Source organism: Oncorhynchus clarkii, chromosome 32 (genome assembly GCF_045791955.1).
Source record: "Oncorhynchus clarkii lewisi isolate Uvic-CL-2024 chromosome 32, UVic_Ocla_1.0, whole genome shotgun sequence".
Classification (NCBI taxonomy): Eukaryota; Metazoa; Chordata; class Actinopteri; order Salmoniformes; family Salmonidae; genus Oncorhynchus; species Oncorhynchus clarkii.
In genome coordinates, this window is record NC_092178.1 from 13,925,343 (window position 1) to 13,941,829 (window position 16,487).

The 16,487-nt window shown below is 45.7% G+C and overlaps 1 protein-coding gene across 5 annotated transcripts in view; it reads left to right on the top strand.

Moving 5' to 3' along the window:
- The window catches only part of LOC139391581 (tax1-binding protein 1 homolog A-like), a 109,976-nt gene that overhangs the window by 74,335 nt on the left and 19,154 nt on the right, over window positions 1-16,487 (top strand). For all 5 annotated transcript variants that reach the window (XM_071138944.1, XM_071138946.1, XM_071138948.1 and 2 more), the window contains 7 exons: window positions 6,344-6,492; window positions 6,765-6,855; window positions 6,965-7,150; window positions 7,218-7,469; window positions 10,771-10,947; window positions 12,531-12,603; window positions 12,676-13,247. In XM_071138944.1, coding sequence (XP_070995045.1) covers window positions 6,344-6,492; window positions 6,765-6,855; window positions 6,965-7,150; window positions 7,218-7,469; window positions 10,771-10,947; window positions 12,531-12,603; window positions 12,676-13,247 — 1,500 coding nt within the window. The remainder of the gene's footprint in view (window positions 1-6,343; window positions 6,493-6,764; window positions 6,856-6,964; window positions 7,151-7,217; window positions 7,470-10,770; window positions 10,948-12,530; window positions 12,604-12,675; window positions 13,248-16,487) is intronic.

The following is a 16,487-nucleotide window of genomic DNA, read 5'->3' on the forward strand; positions in this document are numbered from 1 at the left end:
CATTAAGTACACTGTTTGATGAAAGAATTAAGATACAAATGGCTCTAGAGGGAGTTCACCGGGCCAGGCTCAGACTTGGTGAAAAAAGAGAGACAACAAGCAGCTGTTGTCTCTCTCTCCTCCCTGCTGCAACGACCTTCACAGAAAGTTCTGTTACCAAAACCTTCATTTGTTTAGGAAAAACCTTCCCTATTCCCTGAACCCTTGCTTTCTTTACGTGACACATGTATGCATCTCATGCACGTGACCAATAGGGCCTGACCTATAGCCTGTCACAATCACATCAATAAATTGGTTATAACAAACTCCCAACACTGTAACACATGTGACAGCAAAATGGATGTGGAGAATGTGAAAATAAACTTGAAATGGGGGAATGTTTACTGGTTGCTCAGGAGGGAAAGGGGAAGTCAGATCTGTGGAAGAAATTTGACTTAGTTGTGGAAGCAACTGGTGATGAAGAAAAATAAGGTTAGGAGCAAATGCTGCCTGGATATTATCTGTGCCAAACAGGTGCTGTTAGGTTACAATATAAATGACCATTTGGAACAGTGTTAACAACACTAAATAAATGTATATGTGTATCTTTTTTGTAAAGCCTTTATAACAGCAAAGACTAAAAACAGTCGCATGCGTTCGTGAATACAATTGCCGACATGGAATGGTTTCTTTATAGTTTAGGCTAATTATTCAAGGCTCCCTTTGTTATTTCATTTTCAAACTAAAATGTTTGATTTCGTATGCTGTGTGATGACATGGACGATTGCATGATTGATGGGTAGAGCAGCCGATATATTGACATATGGGCCTAAGTAAGTTATGGTATGAAGACCGCTGAACAGTCCTTAGGCCTACAGATCGATGGTAGTTATACAAGGCTGCTATACTAACCCTACTGATGGTAATGCCATTAGTCATATTATAATGATGATCATAATAACAATGGTAATAATAAGAAAAGAGGGTATAGGAGTGATGGCTGCGTCAGTAGTATGTGTGACAAACAGGTGCTGTTTTTCTGTTAAAAAACAAGAATGTATAAAGCCTTTATTACGGCATAGCAAAGATTAAAAACAGCTGAATTTGTGAAATTGCTTTATTCAACATGGTTGTGTGAGGCTTGGTGCTCAAGGAATCAGTACGCTATTAAACAAACAGGCAAAATGTCTTATTTCTGTATATATACACTACCGGTCAAAAGTTTTAGAACAGCTATTCATTCAATTAAAAAAAAATATATATATAAAAAAATATTTTCTACATTGTAGAAGAGTGGTGAAGACATCACAACTATGAAATAACACATATGGAATCATGTATTAATCAAAAAATTGTTAAACACTCTTGGCATTCTCTCAACCAGCTTCATGAGGTAGTCACCTGGAATGCATTTCAATTAACATGTGTGCCTTGTTAATTTGTGAAATGTCTTTCCTTCTTAATGCGTTTGAGCCAATCAGTTGTATGACAAGGGATTGGTGGTATACAAAAGATAGCCCTATTTGATAAAATATGTCTCAGTCCATATTATGGCAAGAACAGCTCAAATAAGAAAAGAGAAACGACAGTCCATCATTACTTTAAGACATGAAGGTCAGTCAATCCGGAAAATCATTAGACTTAACAGCCTCAGAAATTGCAGCACAAATAAATGCTTCACAAAGTTCAAGTAACAGACACATCTCAACATGAATTGTTCAGAGGAATCAGGCCTTCACTGTGTGAATCAGGCCTTCATGGTCGAATTTCTTCAGAGAAACCACTACTAAAGGACACCAATAAGAAGAAGAGACTTGCTTGGGGCATGAAACATGAGCAATGGACATTAGACCGGTGGAAATCTGTCCTTTGGTCTGATGAGTCCAAATATGAGAGTTTTGGTTCCAACCGCCGTGTCTTTGTGAGACGCAGTGTAAGTGAACGGATGATCTCCGCATGTGTGGTTCCCACCGTGAAGCATGGAGGAGGAGGTGCGATGGTGTGGTGCTTTACTGGTGACACTGTAGGTGATATATTTAGAATTCAAGGCACGCATGACCAGCATGGCTACCACAGCATTCTGAATCGATACGCCATCCCATCTGTTTTGCGCTTAGTGGGACTATCATTTGTTTTTCAACAGGACAATGACCCAACACACCTCCCAGGCTGTGTAAGGGATATTTGACCAAGAAGCAGAGTGATGGAGTGCTGTATCAGATGACCTGGCCTCCACAATTAACTGACCTCCACAATCACCCCTACCTCAACCCAATTAAGATGGTTTGGGATGAGTTTGGCTGCAGTGTGTAGAAACAGCAGCCAACAAGTCCTCAGCATGTGGGAACTCCTTCAAGACTTGGAAAAGCATTCCAGGTGAAGCAGGTTGGGAGAATGCCAAGAGTGTGCAAAGCTGTCATCAAGGCAAAGGGTGGCTACTTTGAAGAATCTCAAATATAAAATATATTTTAATTTAAAACTTTTTTGGTTACTACATGATTCCATATGTGTTATTTCATAGTTTTGATGTCTTCACTATTATTCTACAATGTAGAAAATAGTAAAAATAAATAAATAAACCATTGAATGAGGAGGTGTGTCCAAACGTTTGACTGCTACTGAATATATGGATGATTTCTGAGGCCAGGCACATTTAATAGTTAGGCTATTGATTATGGACCTAATTAAGTTGGTTTCCTCTCTCCGCATTGTTCTCAACACCAATATGCTGGTTAACTTTGCTATTATGCACATAGCAACATGGTCTAGGAAAAGGTGCCAATTCAACAGCACAATGTTTCAGAACCGCAGACAGTGACCGCTATCCAACGCGGGAGCTGGCACATTTGTTATGAAATATTTGTTTTCTTAGTGTTGCACCATCGTTCTTACATAATATCACCATATACAATTTCAGTAATGCACATCTTAGAGTGATGGACTGTGCCATCCCCACAGCCTCCGCAATGGATGAATCCACTGAGACAGGTGCGAATCAGACCGGTGTCTTGTGCACCATGAAAGAAATAACAGTAATTTGCGACTGATTGCTCGACTAAAGACCAAAAGTCTTATCGACCAAACAATCGACCAGTCGACTAAATGTATATAAAGAGTGTATAGAAAAAATACCTTAAGTATTCAGACCCTTTGCTCTGAGAATCAAAATTGAGCTCAGGTGCATCCTGTTTCCATTGATCATCCTTGAGATGTTTCTACAACTTGATTGGAGTGCACCCGCGGTAAATTCAATTGATTGGACATGATTTGGAAAGGCACACACCTGTCTATATAAGGTCCCACATTTGACAGTGCATTTCAGATCTAAACCAAGCCAAGTTGCAGGAATTGTCTATAGAGCTCCGAGACGACAGGATTGTGTCGAGGCACAGATCTGGGGAAGAGTACCAAAACATTTCTGGTCCCCAAGATCACAGTGATTCATCATTCTTAAATGGAAGAAGTTTGTAACCACCAAGACTTCCCGGCCAAACTGAGCAATCGGGGGAGAAGGGCCTTGGTCAGGGAGGTGACAGAGAACCCGATGGGCACTCAGACAGAGCTCCAGAGTTCCTCTGTGGAGATTGGAGAACCTTCCAGAAGGACAACCATCTCTGCAGCACTCCACCAATCAGGCCTTTATGGTAGAACGGCCAGATGGAAGCCACTCCTCAGTAAACGGCACACGACAGCCTGCTTGGAGTTTACAAAAGGCACCTAAAGGACTCTTTGGCCTGAACAAGATTCTCTGGTCTGATGAAACCAAGATTGAACTCTTTGGCCTGAATGCCAAGTGTCACGTCTGGAGGAAACCTGGCACCATTCCTACGGTGAAGCATGGTGGTGGCAGCATCATGCTGTGGGGATGTTTTTCAGCGGCAGGTTCTGGGAGACCAGTCAGGATCGAGGGAAAGATGAGCGGAGTAAAGTACAGAGGGATCCTTGATGAAAACCTGCTCCAGAGCACTCAGGACCTCAGACTGGGGCAAAGATTCATTTTCCAACAGGACAATGACCCTAAGCACACAGCCATGTAAAGGCAGGAGTTGCAGGAGTGGCTTCGGAACAGGTCTCTGAATGTCCTTGAGCGGCCCAGCCAGAGCCGAGACTTGAACCCGATCGAACATCTCTGGAGAGACCTGAAAATAGCTGTGCAGCAACTTGAGACTATCTGCAGAGAAGAATGGGAGAAACTCCCCAAATACAGGTTTGCCAAGCTTGTCGCGTCATACCCAAGAAGACTCCAGGCTGTAATCGCTGCCAAATGTGCTTTAACAAAGTCCTTCTTAACGGGTCTGAATACTTATGTATTCATTTCTGCAACCCTGTTTCTGCTTAGTCATTATGGGGTATTGTGATGTCATTATGGGGTATTGTGATGTCATTATGGGGTATTGTGTGTAGATTGATGAGGAAAATAATAACAATTGAATCCATTTTAGAATAAGGCTGTGACGTAACATAATGTGTAAAAGGTTGAGGGGTCTGAATTCTTTCCAAATGTATATTGTAGTCAGGAAGCTGTACAGAGAGGGGAAGCAGGAGAGACACCTGTGAGTAGTCGGTCGGTGCCAGTTCCTCTTCAGTGATCACAGGTTAAAAACATCAAAGGCCTGAAGTTTATGAATGATCTCTGTCCATGTTTGTACACACAAAGCTGTGTGTGTGTGTGTGTGTGTGTGTGTGCGTCTCTTTGTGAACTGTGTATTTGCATAGTGTCATTATTTTTTCTTTTTTTTTCTTTGCTTGTTTGTGTGTGTGTGTGTGTGCCAGTCTCTCTGTCCCTCTTTAATGATCTGAGTCACTGGGCCTGAACGTTAACGGGATACGGTCTCCCAAGCATCTGGCGTCAGGGCGATTCCATCTCAACCACAGAGTAATCAAATATGACGTCAAGCCCACACACACACACACACACAGTCAATCCCACAAACTACTCCGCCTCCCCACACACACACATTCTCATTCTCATTCACCCGCACAGACACACACTAACAATGCCACCCGCTTGCAATGTGTGTGGAATGAGAGACTGGTGTCCACAAAACCACCTGAGTGAAACAAGGCCCTGCCCAGCTTTAGGGACAAACATGACTCAGTCACGCCATTCTACTAGGGGCACTACTATGTCTCTCGCCCTCTCTGTGTTTTTCTCTTTCTCTCCATCGCTCTCTCTTTCTTTCTCTCGCTCTCTCCCCCTCTCCGTCTTTCTCTCTCTTTTTCCTGTCTCATCTTTTATCTTAGTGCAACTGCTGAGAATGACTTAAATGTTGTGATTTATTTTAAATAACATTTGTTGTGCTGTAGAGTGAATAACCAAACTGCCAGGGGAGAAGTTTGATGATATTGGAACCAGTCTCTTACTGCCCCCTGGTGCTTTTTCTTAGACATGAACTTTGCTTGAAGTGTGTGTGTGTGTGTGTGTGTGTGTGTGTGTGTGTGTGTGTGTGTGTGTGTGTGTGTGTGTGTGTGTGTGTGTGTGTGTGTGTGTGTGTGTGTGTGTGTGTGTGTGTGTGTGTGTGTGTGTGTGTGTGTGTGTGTGTGTGTGTGTGTGTGTGTGTGTGTGGAGTACGGGAAAGAGGGATACCTAGTCAGCACTGATTAAAATATCCTTTAGCTGGAACATGAAAACATAAGTACATATTTTGCGGCTGCTAGTTTTACGATGACACTTTTTATAAGGTCTTAATGCGCTGCTGAAGTGCCTCCCAAACGTCTGCAGTTAAATCGTACGGCCATCCAGGGATCCAAGCCCAAGGGAGACGAGGTGTGTGTGTGTGTGTTTGTTTTATATATTTTTCGTATACTGCACCTGTCTGTTTGCGTCTGATGCACAAGTGTGTGTGTGTGTTGCGAGATGGAGGGGTGTGTGTAGGCATTCTTGTCTGTCAGGTGCAGTGTGTGTTGTGGGTGATTTAATGTCCTCTACTTCTCAACATGAGCGTGTTCCAACAGGAGAGATTACTGGCTGGACCAGGTACAGGCTAGTACGGTCTTCCTCTCCCTGTCTCCTCTCCTCTTCAGAACATTAGGAGGGAAAACTAGCCAGTGTGTTTGAAGGGAAATAGGCCTGACATTCATTATCACACAGCATTTCCATTGATCGACAAAGGGGCAAACTCAGGGGGGCCAATCATCTGTAGGGTTTTGCTCCTCCCGACCCTTGTTAAGGTCATTGATTAGATAGGAACTCCCCTGACCTGGTTGTCTAGGTCTTTATTGAAAACAAATTGAAAGGAAACAAGCAAACACTCGGCAGCCCTCCAGGAACCAAGTTTGACACCCTTGGTCTGACTGGACTGACTTCCTGTGTCTGTGATTGTTTGACTTTGTGATTGACAGGTTAAGTGTGGTGTGGTTGCAGGAGCTGCTGCGCTCCTCCCAGGGCCTGTCAGAGGAGAGGGAGGAGGTGAGGAGGAGGCTGCAGGAGGCCACAGACCGGGTCAGACAGCTGGAGGAGGACCTACTGGGAGTCACACAGAGAGGACTGCAGAAAGAGACCGAACTGGACTGGTGAGGAGGAACACACACACTGGAAAGATAGGAACTGGACTGGTGAGGAGGAACACACACACTGGAAGGATAGGAACTGGACTGGTGAGGAGGAACACACACTGGAAGGATAGGAACTGGACTGGTGAGGAGGAACACACACACTGGAAGGATAGGAACTGGACTGGTGATGAGAAATGCACACACCATAGATACTCTACAGAGAACTAACATTATTGATGTTATTGCAGTAGAATCCTCTATCTGTTGTGATGGTTGTTGTTATTGTCCAGTCTGAGAGACAGGTTGAAGAAGCTGACAGCAGAAAGAGACCGTCTGGAGACTCAACTGAAGAACGACAAGGACGAGAGGGACCTCTACAAGGTGAGAGGATACACCCTGTGTGTGTGTGTGTGTGTGTGTGTGTGTGTGTGTGTGTGTGTGTGTGCACGCAGTTGTATGTCTGTGAGTTTCTAATTGTGTGTGTGTGTAGGGCCACCTGCGCAGCACGGAGCTGGAGAACACTAAGCTGAGTGCAGAGCTGCAGATGCTGAAGGCTGTGGAGCTCAACAGAGAGGTGACCATCGCTCAGTTCCAGGAAGAACTGGACAGGCTCCGAGCCTGCGTCACTCAGAAAGACCACCTGGAGAAAGAGCTGCACACACACGCTGTCGACAAGGTGAAGGGGGTTGTGGGGGGAGTGTGTGTGTGTGTGTATTAACCTGTCTGCTCTGCCTTCTCTCCAGGCTGAGATGGGTCGTCTGAGGGAACAGCTTCGCCAGTGTGAGGAGCAGCTCCAGGCGTCTCGCCAGCAGGCCGCCATGTTGGCGTCGGAACTCCGTGACTCAGCGAATGCCCGCGATCGCACCATGACCGAGCTGTACCGCGCCCGCCTAGAGGCCGATGCCCTCCGTGCCAGCCTGGCCGATGCCCAGGCCGAATGCCGGAGGATGGAGACGCAGCTGGACCACATGAGGACCACCTCCCAGCAGGAAGTGGTAAGGGGACCAAACTCCATTCAGTTCATATTAACGGCCATTGTGCATTTTGCCCCTACGTTGTAAATGGACTGTGTGGTGCATTTTGGGTAAACTAGTGAATGGGAGTCAATTGGGCGCTAGCACAAAACGCATCATTAGCATGAATTACATGAACAAGAAGCACATTACAAATCTTTTCAGAGATGTGAGATAATTAGCTTGCTCTATGGAATATTGTATAGTCAAGGAAAATAGGCAGATTTCTTGACTCACCCTGACTTTTATGAAGGGATTGGGTGATTATTAGCTTAGCAACGGTGTGACGCAGCATGACAACGTGAACGTGATTGGTCAACAGTCTGCTGGGTGGGGCATTAAACATTCCCCCATTCAGGGAGATTACCATCTCCTAATTTCTTCAAGTATATCAAATCTATTTTTATCGGTCACATACACATGGTTAGCAGATGTTATTGGTCACATACACATGGTTAGCAGATGTTATCGGTCACATACACATGGTTAGCAGATGTTATTGGACACATACACATGGTTAACAGATGTTATCGGTCACATACACATGGTTAGCAGATGTTATTGGACACATACACATGGTTAGCAGATGTTATTGGTCACATACACATGGTTAGCAGATGTTATTGGTCACATACACATGGTTAGCAGATGTTATTGGTCACATACACATGGTTAGCAGATGTTATTGGACATATACACATGGTTAGCAGATGTTATTGGTCACATACACATGGTTAGCAGATGTTATTGGTCACATACACATGGTTAGCAGATGTTATTGGTCACATACACATGGTTAGCAGATGTTATTGGACACATACACATGGTTAGCAGATGTTATTGGACACATACACATGGTTAGCAGATGTTATCGGTCACATACACATGGTTAGCAGATGTTATTGGTCACATACACATGGTTAGCAGATGTTATTGGTCACATACACATGGTTAGCAGATGTTATTGTGAGTATAGTGAAATGCTTGTGCTTCTAGATTCCACAGTGCAGCAGTATCTTACAGGTAATATCTAACAATTCCACAACAAAACCTAATACACACAATCTAGTAAAGGAATGAGATGAGAATATATAAGTATAAAATATATGGATGAGCAGTGACAGAGCGGCTAAGATGCAATACATAGTAAAGAATATATAATGAGGGATACAGTATACATGATATATTAGATGAGTAATGTGAGATATGTAAACATTCTTAAAGTGGCATTATTAAAGTGACTAGTGTTCCATTTATTAAAGTGGCCAATGATATCAAGTCTGTATGTTGGCAGCTGCCTCACTTTGTTAGTGGTGGCTGTTTAACAGTCTGATGGCATTGAGATGGAAGCTGTTCTTCAGTCTCTCGGTCCCTGCTTTCATGCACCTGTACTGACCTCACCTTCTGGATGATAGCGGGGTGAACAGGCAGTGGCTTGGGTGGTTGTTGTCCTTGATGATCTTTATGGCCTTCCTGTGACATCGGGTGGTGTAGGTGTCCTGGAGGGCAGGTAGTTTGCCCCCGGTGATGTGTTGTGCAGACCGCACCACCCTCTAGAGAGCCTTGCGGTTGTGGGAGGAGCAGTTGCCGTACCAGGCGGTGATACAGCCTGACAGGATGCTCTCGATTGTGCATCTGTAAAAGTTAGTGAGGATTTTTTCAGCCTCCTGCGGTTGAAGATGCACTGTTGCGCCTTCTTCACCACACTGTCTGTTTGCGTAGACCGTTTCAGTGTGTGGGTGATATGAACACCGAGGAGCTTTCTCCACTGCTGTCTCATCGATGTGGACGGGGGGTGCTCCCTTTGCTGTTTCCTGAAGTCCACGATCATCTCTTTTGTTTCGCTGACATTGAGTAAGAGGTTACTTTCCTGACACCACACTCCGAGGACCTTCACCTCCTCCCTGTAGGCCGTCTCGTCGTTGTTGGTAATCAAGCCTACCACTGTAGTGTCATCCGCAAACTTGATGATTGAGTTGGATGCGTGCGTGGCCTCTTGTCCAGATGGGATAGGGCAGTATGCAGTGTGATGGCGATTGCATCGTCTGTGGACCTATTGGCTGGTAAACAAACTGAAGTGGGTCTAGGGTGTCAGGTAGGGTCGAGGTGATATGATCCTTGAATAGTCTCTCAAAACACTTAATGATGACAGAAGTGAGTGCTACAGGGCGGTAGTCATTTCGTTCAGTTACCTTAGCTTTCTTAGGAACAGGAACAATGGTGGCTCTCTTGAAGCATGTGGGGACAGCCATTTTTGAGAGATTAAATATGTCTGTAAACACACCAGCCAGATGGTCTGCTCATGCTCTGAGGACGTGGCTAGGGATGTCGTCTGGGCCGGCAGCCTTGTGAGGGTTAACACGCTTAAATGTCTTACTCACATCGGCTACGGAGAAGGAGAGCCCACAGTCCTTGGTAGCGGGCCGTGTCGGTGGCACTATATTATCCTCAAAGCACGTAAAGAAGTTGTTTAATTTGTCTAGGAGCAAGACGTCGACGTCCGCAACGGGGCTGGTTTTCTTTTTGTAATCCGTGATTTTCTGTAGACCCTGCCACATACGTCTCGTGTCTAAGCCGTTGAATTGTCTCTATACTGACACTTTGTTGTTTGATTGCCTTACGGAGGGAATAACTACACTGTTTGTATTCGGTCATTTCTGACCATAGATATCCACAGACACATTCATACAGTTGAACCAGGAAGTTGCTTCAGGCTTGAACTTTGGAGGATTCCTCTCATGGATTTATCTTTCTCAGTTTTGTAAAATAGAAATACAAGATTCATGTACAACTGCTATGTGCTAGAGACAAGTTTAGTAACTGAATATCAACACTGAATTATCACTTTGTGCTGAACTACTCCCCCAACCCCTCCCCCTCTACCCCCCAACTCTCCCTCCCCCACCTCCCTCTGTCTTCTCCCCCTCCCCTCTACCCCCCCTAACTCTCCCTCCCCCACCTCCCTCTGTCTGCTCCATCCTCCCCCTCTACCCTCCTAACTCTCCCTCCCCCACCTCCCTCTGTGTGCTCCACCCTCCCCCTATACCCCCCCTAACTCTCCCTCCCCCACCTCCCTCTGTCTGCTCCACCCTCCCCCTCTACCCCCCCTTACTCTCCCTCCCCCACCTCCCTCTGTCTGCTCCACCCTCCCCCTCTACCTCCCCTGACTCTCCCTCCCCCACCTCCCTCTGTCTGCTCCACCCTCCCCCTCTACCCCCCTAACTCTCCCTCCCCCACCTCCCTCTGTCTGCTCCCCCCTCCCCCCTAATTCTCCCTCCCCCAGGGTGTGGGGACCTCCAGTGAGGGGGGGTGTGTGGTGTCTGAGGCGGAGGCTGAGCTACAGAGAGAAGTGGAGGAGCTGAAGCTGCGTCTCCACATGGCCGCTGAGCACTACAAGGAGAAGTACAGGGAGTGTCAGCGACTCCGCAGGCAGGTGGCCAAGATCAGCGAGGCCCAGGGGGTGAGTGTCTGTCTGTCTAAAATACTGTACTACACCACATCGTCACAGCGCCATCTTGTGGTATATTAGATTTTTTTTACATTTGAGTAATTTAGCAGATGCTCTTATCCAGAGCGACTTACAGTTAGTGCATTTATATTCAGATAACTAGATAGGACAACCACATATCCCAGTCATAGTACGTACATTTTCCCTCAATAAAGTCAAAGCTAGTGAGGGGAAAAGTCAAATGGGAGTGTTCGTTCACAAAAGGCTTTTATTTTCTCGAGGTGGGGAGGAGGTAGTGCTGTGGGATTATTTAAGGTACTCTTTGAAGAGGTAGAGTTTCAGATGTTTTCAGAAGATGGGCAGGGATCTGCTGTCCTAGTTTCAGGGGAAAGCTGATTCCACCATTGGGGTGCCAGGACAGAGAAGAGCTTGGACTGGTCGGAGACCAAGAGACCAGAGGTGACAGAACGGAGTGCTCGGGTTGGGGCGTAGGGTTTGAGCAGAGCCTGAAGGAAGGGGGGTTCAGTTCCTCTTGCTGCTCTGTAGGTAAGCACCATAGTCTTGTAGTGGATGTGAGCTTCAACTGGAAGCCAGTGGAGTGTGAGGAGGAGCGGGGTGACACGGAGCAGCGGGGTGACACGGAGCAGCGGGGTGACACGGAGGAGCGGGGTGACACGGAGGAGCGGGGTGACACGGAGGAGCGGGGTGACACGGAGGAGCGGGGTGACACGGAGGAGCGGGGTGACACGGAGGAGCGGGTGACACGGAGGAGCGGGGTGACAAGGAGGAGCGGGGTGACAAGCAGGAGCGGGGTGACAAGGAGGAGCGGGGTGACACGGAGGAGCGGGGTGACACGGAGGAGCGGGGTGACATGAGAAGGTTGAACACAGAGAGGCGCAGTAGTCCAGATGGGCCTGTTTGGTGGAGACTTCGGTTTTGGCGGACCTCTCCATTTTGAACACCTATGAACACAGAAGTTAATCACGCAGCTGACCAAACGGTGAGGAATAGGGTGCAGCTGACCAAACGGTGAGGAATAGGGTGCAGCTGACCAAATGGTGAGGAATAGGGTGCAGCTGACCAAATGGTGAGGAATAGGGTGCAGCTGACCAAATGGTGAGGAATAGGGTGCAGCTGACCAAATAGTGAGGAATAGGGTGCAGCTGACCAAACGGTGAGGAATAGGGTGCAGCTGACCAAACGGTGAGGAATAGGGTGCAGCTGACCAAATGGTGAGGAATAGGGTGCAGCTGACCAAATGGTGAGGAATAGGGTGCAGCTGACCAAACGGTGAGGAATAGGGTGCAGCTGACCAAACGGTGAGGAATAGGGTGCAGCTGACCAAATGGTGAGGAATAGGGTGCAGCTGACCAAATGGTGAGGAATAGGGTGCAGCTGACCAAATGGTGAGGAATAGGGTGCAGCTGACCAAACGGTGAGGAATAGGGTGCAGCTGACCAAATGGTGAGGAATAGGGTGCAGCTGACCAAACGGTGAGGAATAGGGTGCAGCTGACCAAACGGTGAGGAATAGGGTGCAGCCTAGTTGAGTCTGATGTCCACAGATTGATTCAACTTGTTTCCTCATGTTTGTAGGAGGCCAAGAGAAACGCTGCCACTGAGACGACACAGGAGCCACTGACACCCAGTCCAGAGTCACCTACAGCAGGTACACACACACACACACACTCACTCTCTTATCTCTTTCATACTAAATCCTCTAACGTGTATATGTTTACAGGCAATCTGTCTGCAACTGTGCTGAGAGGAGACAGTGAGAGGCCGGTAGTCCCTAACCGGCGTGACAAAAACAGGGAACACACACACACCTACGCACAGACCGACGCACAGACCAACACACACACCAACACATTCTCCGGCATGGAGACCATGAGAGCTGGGGAGAAAGAGTGGAAGGGGCGGAATAGGGAAGAGATGGAAAGAGAAGTGAGTGGAGATGAGGAAGGGAAAGAAGATGGGAGTGTGGAAGAGGAGAGGAAGGAGGACATGAGTGAAGGAGAGGAGAGGAAGGAGGACAGGAGTGAAGGAGAGGAGAGGAAGGAGGACAGGAGTGGAGGAGAGGAGAGCATGAAGATGGAGAGTTGGGTGGAGGTGGAGAATGAGAGGAAGATTGCTGAAGAGTTGGATGAGAGGAGTGTGGAGGATGAGGGGAAGAGTGCGGAGGAGGTAGAGAAAGAACAGACGCGTTCGGTGGAGGAGGAGCTGGCGAGGATGGAGGAGAAGTGGGCGGAGCAGTGTGCTATCAACGAGACGCTTAAGCAGAGACTGGCCAATGAGGAGGAGCGATTCAGGGTAAGTCACCAACGCATACACACACACTATTCTCACACACACACACACGGTCATGCTCACATTTAAGAAAAATAGTTGTACACACAAACACACCCAGTCTCTCTGCCAGGCTGATAAGGTTATGTCTATGTCAGCCCTGTGAGGTCATCTCAGTCTATATTGTTCCTCCTTCTGGTCCCCATATTCCTCTGGACTGGCTCAGTGTGTGTCTGTGTGTGTCTGTGCACAAGCAAGTGTGTGTTTCTCATGAGTAAGTGTGTACTTCTCTCAGAGTCAGTTAGGCGTGTGTATGTGTGTGTGTGTGTGTGTGTTTGAGTTCTGTGAGTGTATGCTCATCTGTGCAGTAAATAGTAGGCTCTTTCCTTTGATGGAGATAAGTACACAGACACAGTTAGTAACCCTAATGGTCCGGAGAGAGATAAATACACAGACACAGTTAGTAACCCTAATGGTCTGGAGAGAGATAAATACACAGTTAGTAACCCTAATGGTCTGGAGAGAGATAAATACACAGTTAGTAACCCTAATGGTCTGGAGAGAGATAAATACACAGTTAGTACCCCTAATGGTCTGGAGAGAGATAAATACACAGTAACCCTAATGGTCTGGAGAGAGATAAATACACAGACACAGTTAGTAACCCTAATGGTCCGGAGAGAGATAAATACACAGAAACAGTTAGTAACCCTAATGGTCTGGAGAGAGATAAATACACAGACACAGTTAGTAACCCTAATGGTCCGGAGAGAGATAAATACACAGACACAGTTAGTAACCCTAATGGTCTGGAGAGAGATAAATACACAGTTAGTAACCCTAATGGTCTGGAGAGAGATAAATACACAGTTAGTAACCCTAATGGTCTGGAGAGAGATAAATACACAGTTAGTACCCCTAATGGTCTGGAGAGAGATAAATACACAGTTAGTAACCCTAATGGTCTGGAGAGAGATAAATACACAGTAACCCTAATGGTCTGGAGAGAGATAAATACACAGTAACCCTAATGGTCTGTAGAGAGATAAATACACAGACACAGTTAGTAACCCTAATGGTCTGGAGAGAGATAAATACACAGTTAGTAACCCTAATGGTCAGGAGAGAGATAAATACACAGACACAGTTAGTAACCCTAATGGTCTGGAGAGAGATAAATACACAGACACAGTTAGTGACCCTAATGGCCCGGAGAAAGATAAATACACAGTTAGTAACCCTAATGGTCTGTAGAGAGATAAATACACAGTAACTCTAATGGTCTGTAGAGAGATAAATACACAGACACAGTTAGTAACCCTAATTGTCTGGGGAGAGATAAATACACAGACACAGTTAGTAACCCTAATGGTCCGGAGAGAGATAAATACACAGACACCGTTAGTAACCCTAATGGTCTGGAGAGAGATAAATACACAGACACAGTTAGTAACCCTAATGGTCCGGAGTGAGATAAATACACAGACACAGTTAGTAACCCTAATGGTCCGGAGAGAGATAAATACACAGACACAGTTAGTAACCCTAATGGTCTGGAGAGAGATAAATACACAGACACAGTTAGTAACCCTAATGGTCTGGAGAGAGATAAATACACAGACACAGTTAGTAACCCAAATGGTCCGGAGAGAGATAAATACACAGTTAGTAACCCTAATGGTCTGTAGAGAGATAAATACACAGACACAGTTAGTAACCCTAATGGTCTGGAGAGAGATAAATACACAGTTAGTAACCCTAATGGTCTGGAGAGAGATAAATACACAGTTAGTAACCCTAATGGTCCGGAGAGAGATAAATACACAGACACAGTTAATAACCCTAATGGTCCGGAGAGAGATAAATACACAGACACAGTTAGTAACCCTAATGGTCCGGAGAAAGATAACAGACACAGTAACCCTAATGGTCTGGAGAGAGAGAAATACACAGACACAGTTAGTAACCCTAATGGTCTGGAGAGAGAGAAATACACAGTTAGTAACCCTAATGGTCTGGAGAGAGATAAATACACAGTTAGTAACCCTTATGGTCTGGAGAGAGATAAATACACAGACACCGTTTGTAACCCTAATGGTCTGGAGAGAGATAAATACACAAACACAGTTAGTAACCCTATAGGTCCGGAGAAAGATAAATACACAGTTAGTAACCCTAATGGTCCGGAGAGAGATACATACACAGACACAGTTAATAACCCTAATGGTCCGGAGAAAGATAAATACACAGACACAGTTAGTAACCCTAATGGTCTGGAGAGAGATAAATACACAGACACAGTTAGTAACCCGAATGGTCCGGAGAGAGATAAATACACAGACACAGTTAGTAACCCTAATGGTCTGGGGAGAGATAAATACACAGTTAGTAACCCTAATGGTCTGGAGAGAGAGAAATGCACAGACACAGTTAGTAACCCTAATGGTGTGGAGAGAGATAAATACACAGTTAGTAACCCTAATGGTCTGGAGAGAGATAAATACACAGTTAGTAACCCTAATGGTCTGGAGAGAGATAAATACACAGACACAGTTAATAACCCTAATGGTCTGGAGAGAGATAAATACACAGACACAGTTAATAACCCTAATGGTCCGTAGAAAGATAAATACACAGACACAGTTAGTAACCCTAATGGTCCGGAGAGAGATAAATACACAGACACAGTTAGTAACCCTAATGGTCTGGAGAGAGATAAATACACAGACACAGTTAGTAACCCTAATGGTCCGGAGAGAGATAAATACACAGACACAGTTAGTAACCCTAATGGCCCGGAGAAAGATAAATACACAGTTAGTAACCCTAATGGTCTGTAGAGAGATAAATACACAGTAACCCTAATGGTCTGTAGAGAGATAAATACACAGACACAGTTAGTAACCCTAATTGTCTGGGGAGAGATAAATACACAGACACAGTTAGTAACCCTAATGGTCTGGAGAGAGATAAATACACAGACACCGTTAGTAACCCTAATGGTCTGGAGAGAGAAAAATACACAGACACAGTTAGTAACCCTAATGGTCCGGAGAAAGATAAATACACAGTTAGTAACCCTAATGGTCCGGAGAGAGATAAATACACAGACACAGTTAGTAACCCTAATGGTCCGGAGTGAGATAAATACACAGACACAGTTAGTAACCCTAATGGTCCGGAGAGAGATAAATACACAGACACAGTTAGTAACCCTAATGGTCTGGAGAGAGATAAATACACAGACACAGTTAGTAACCCTAA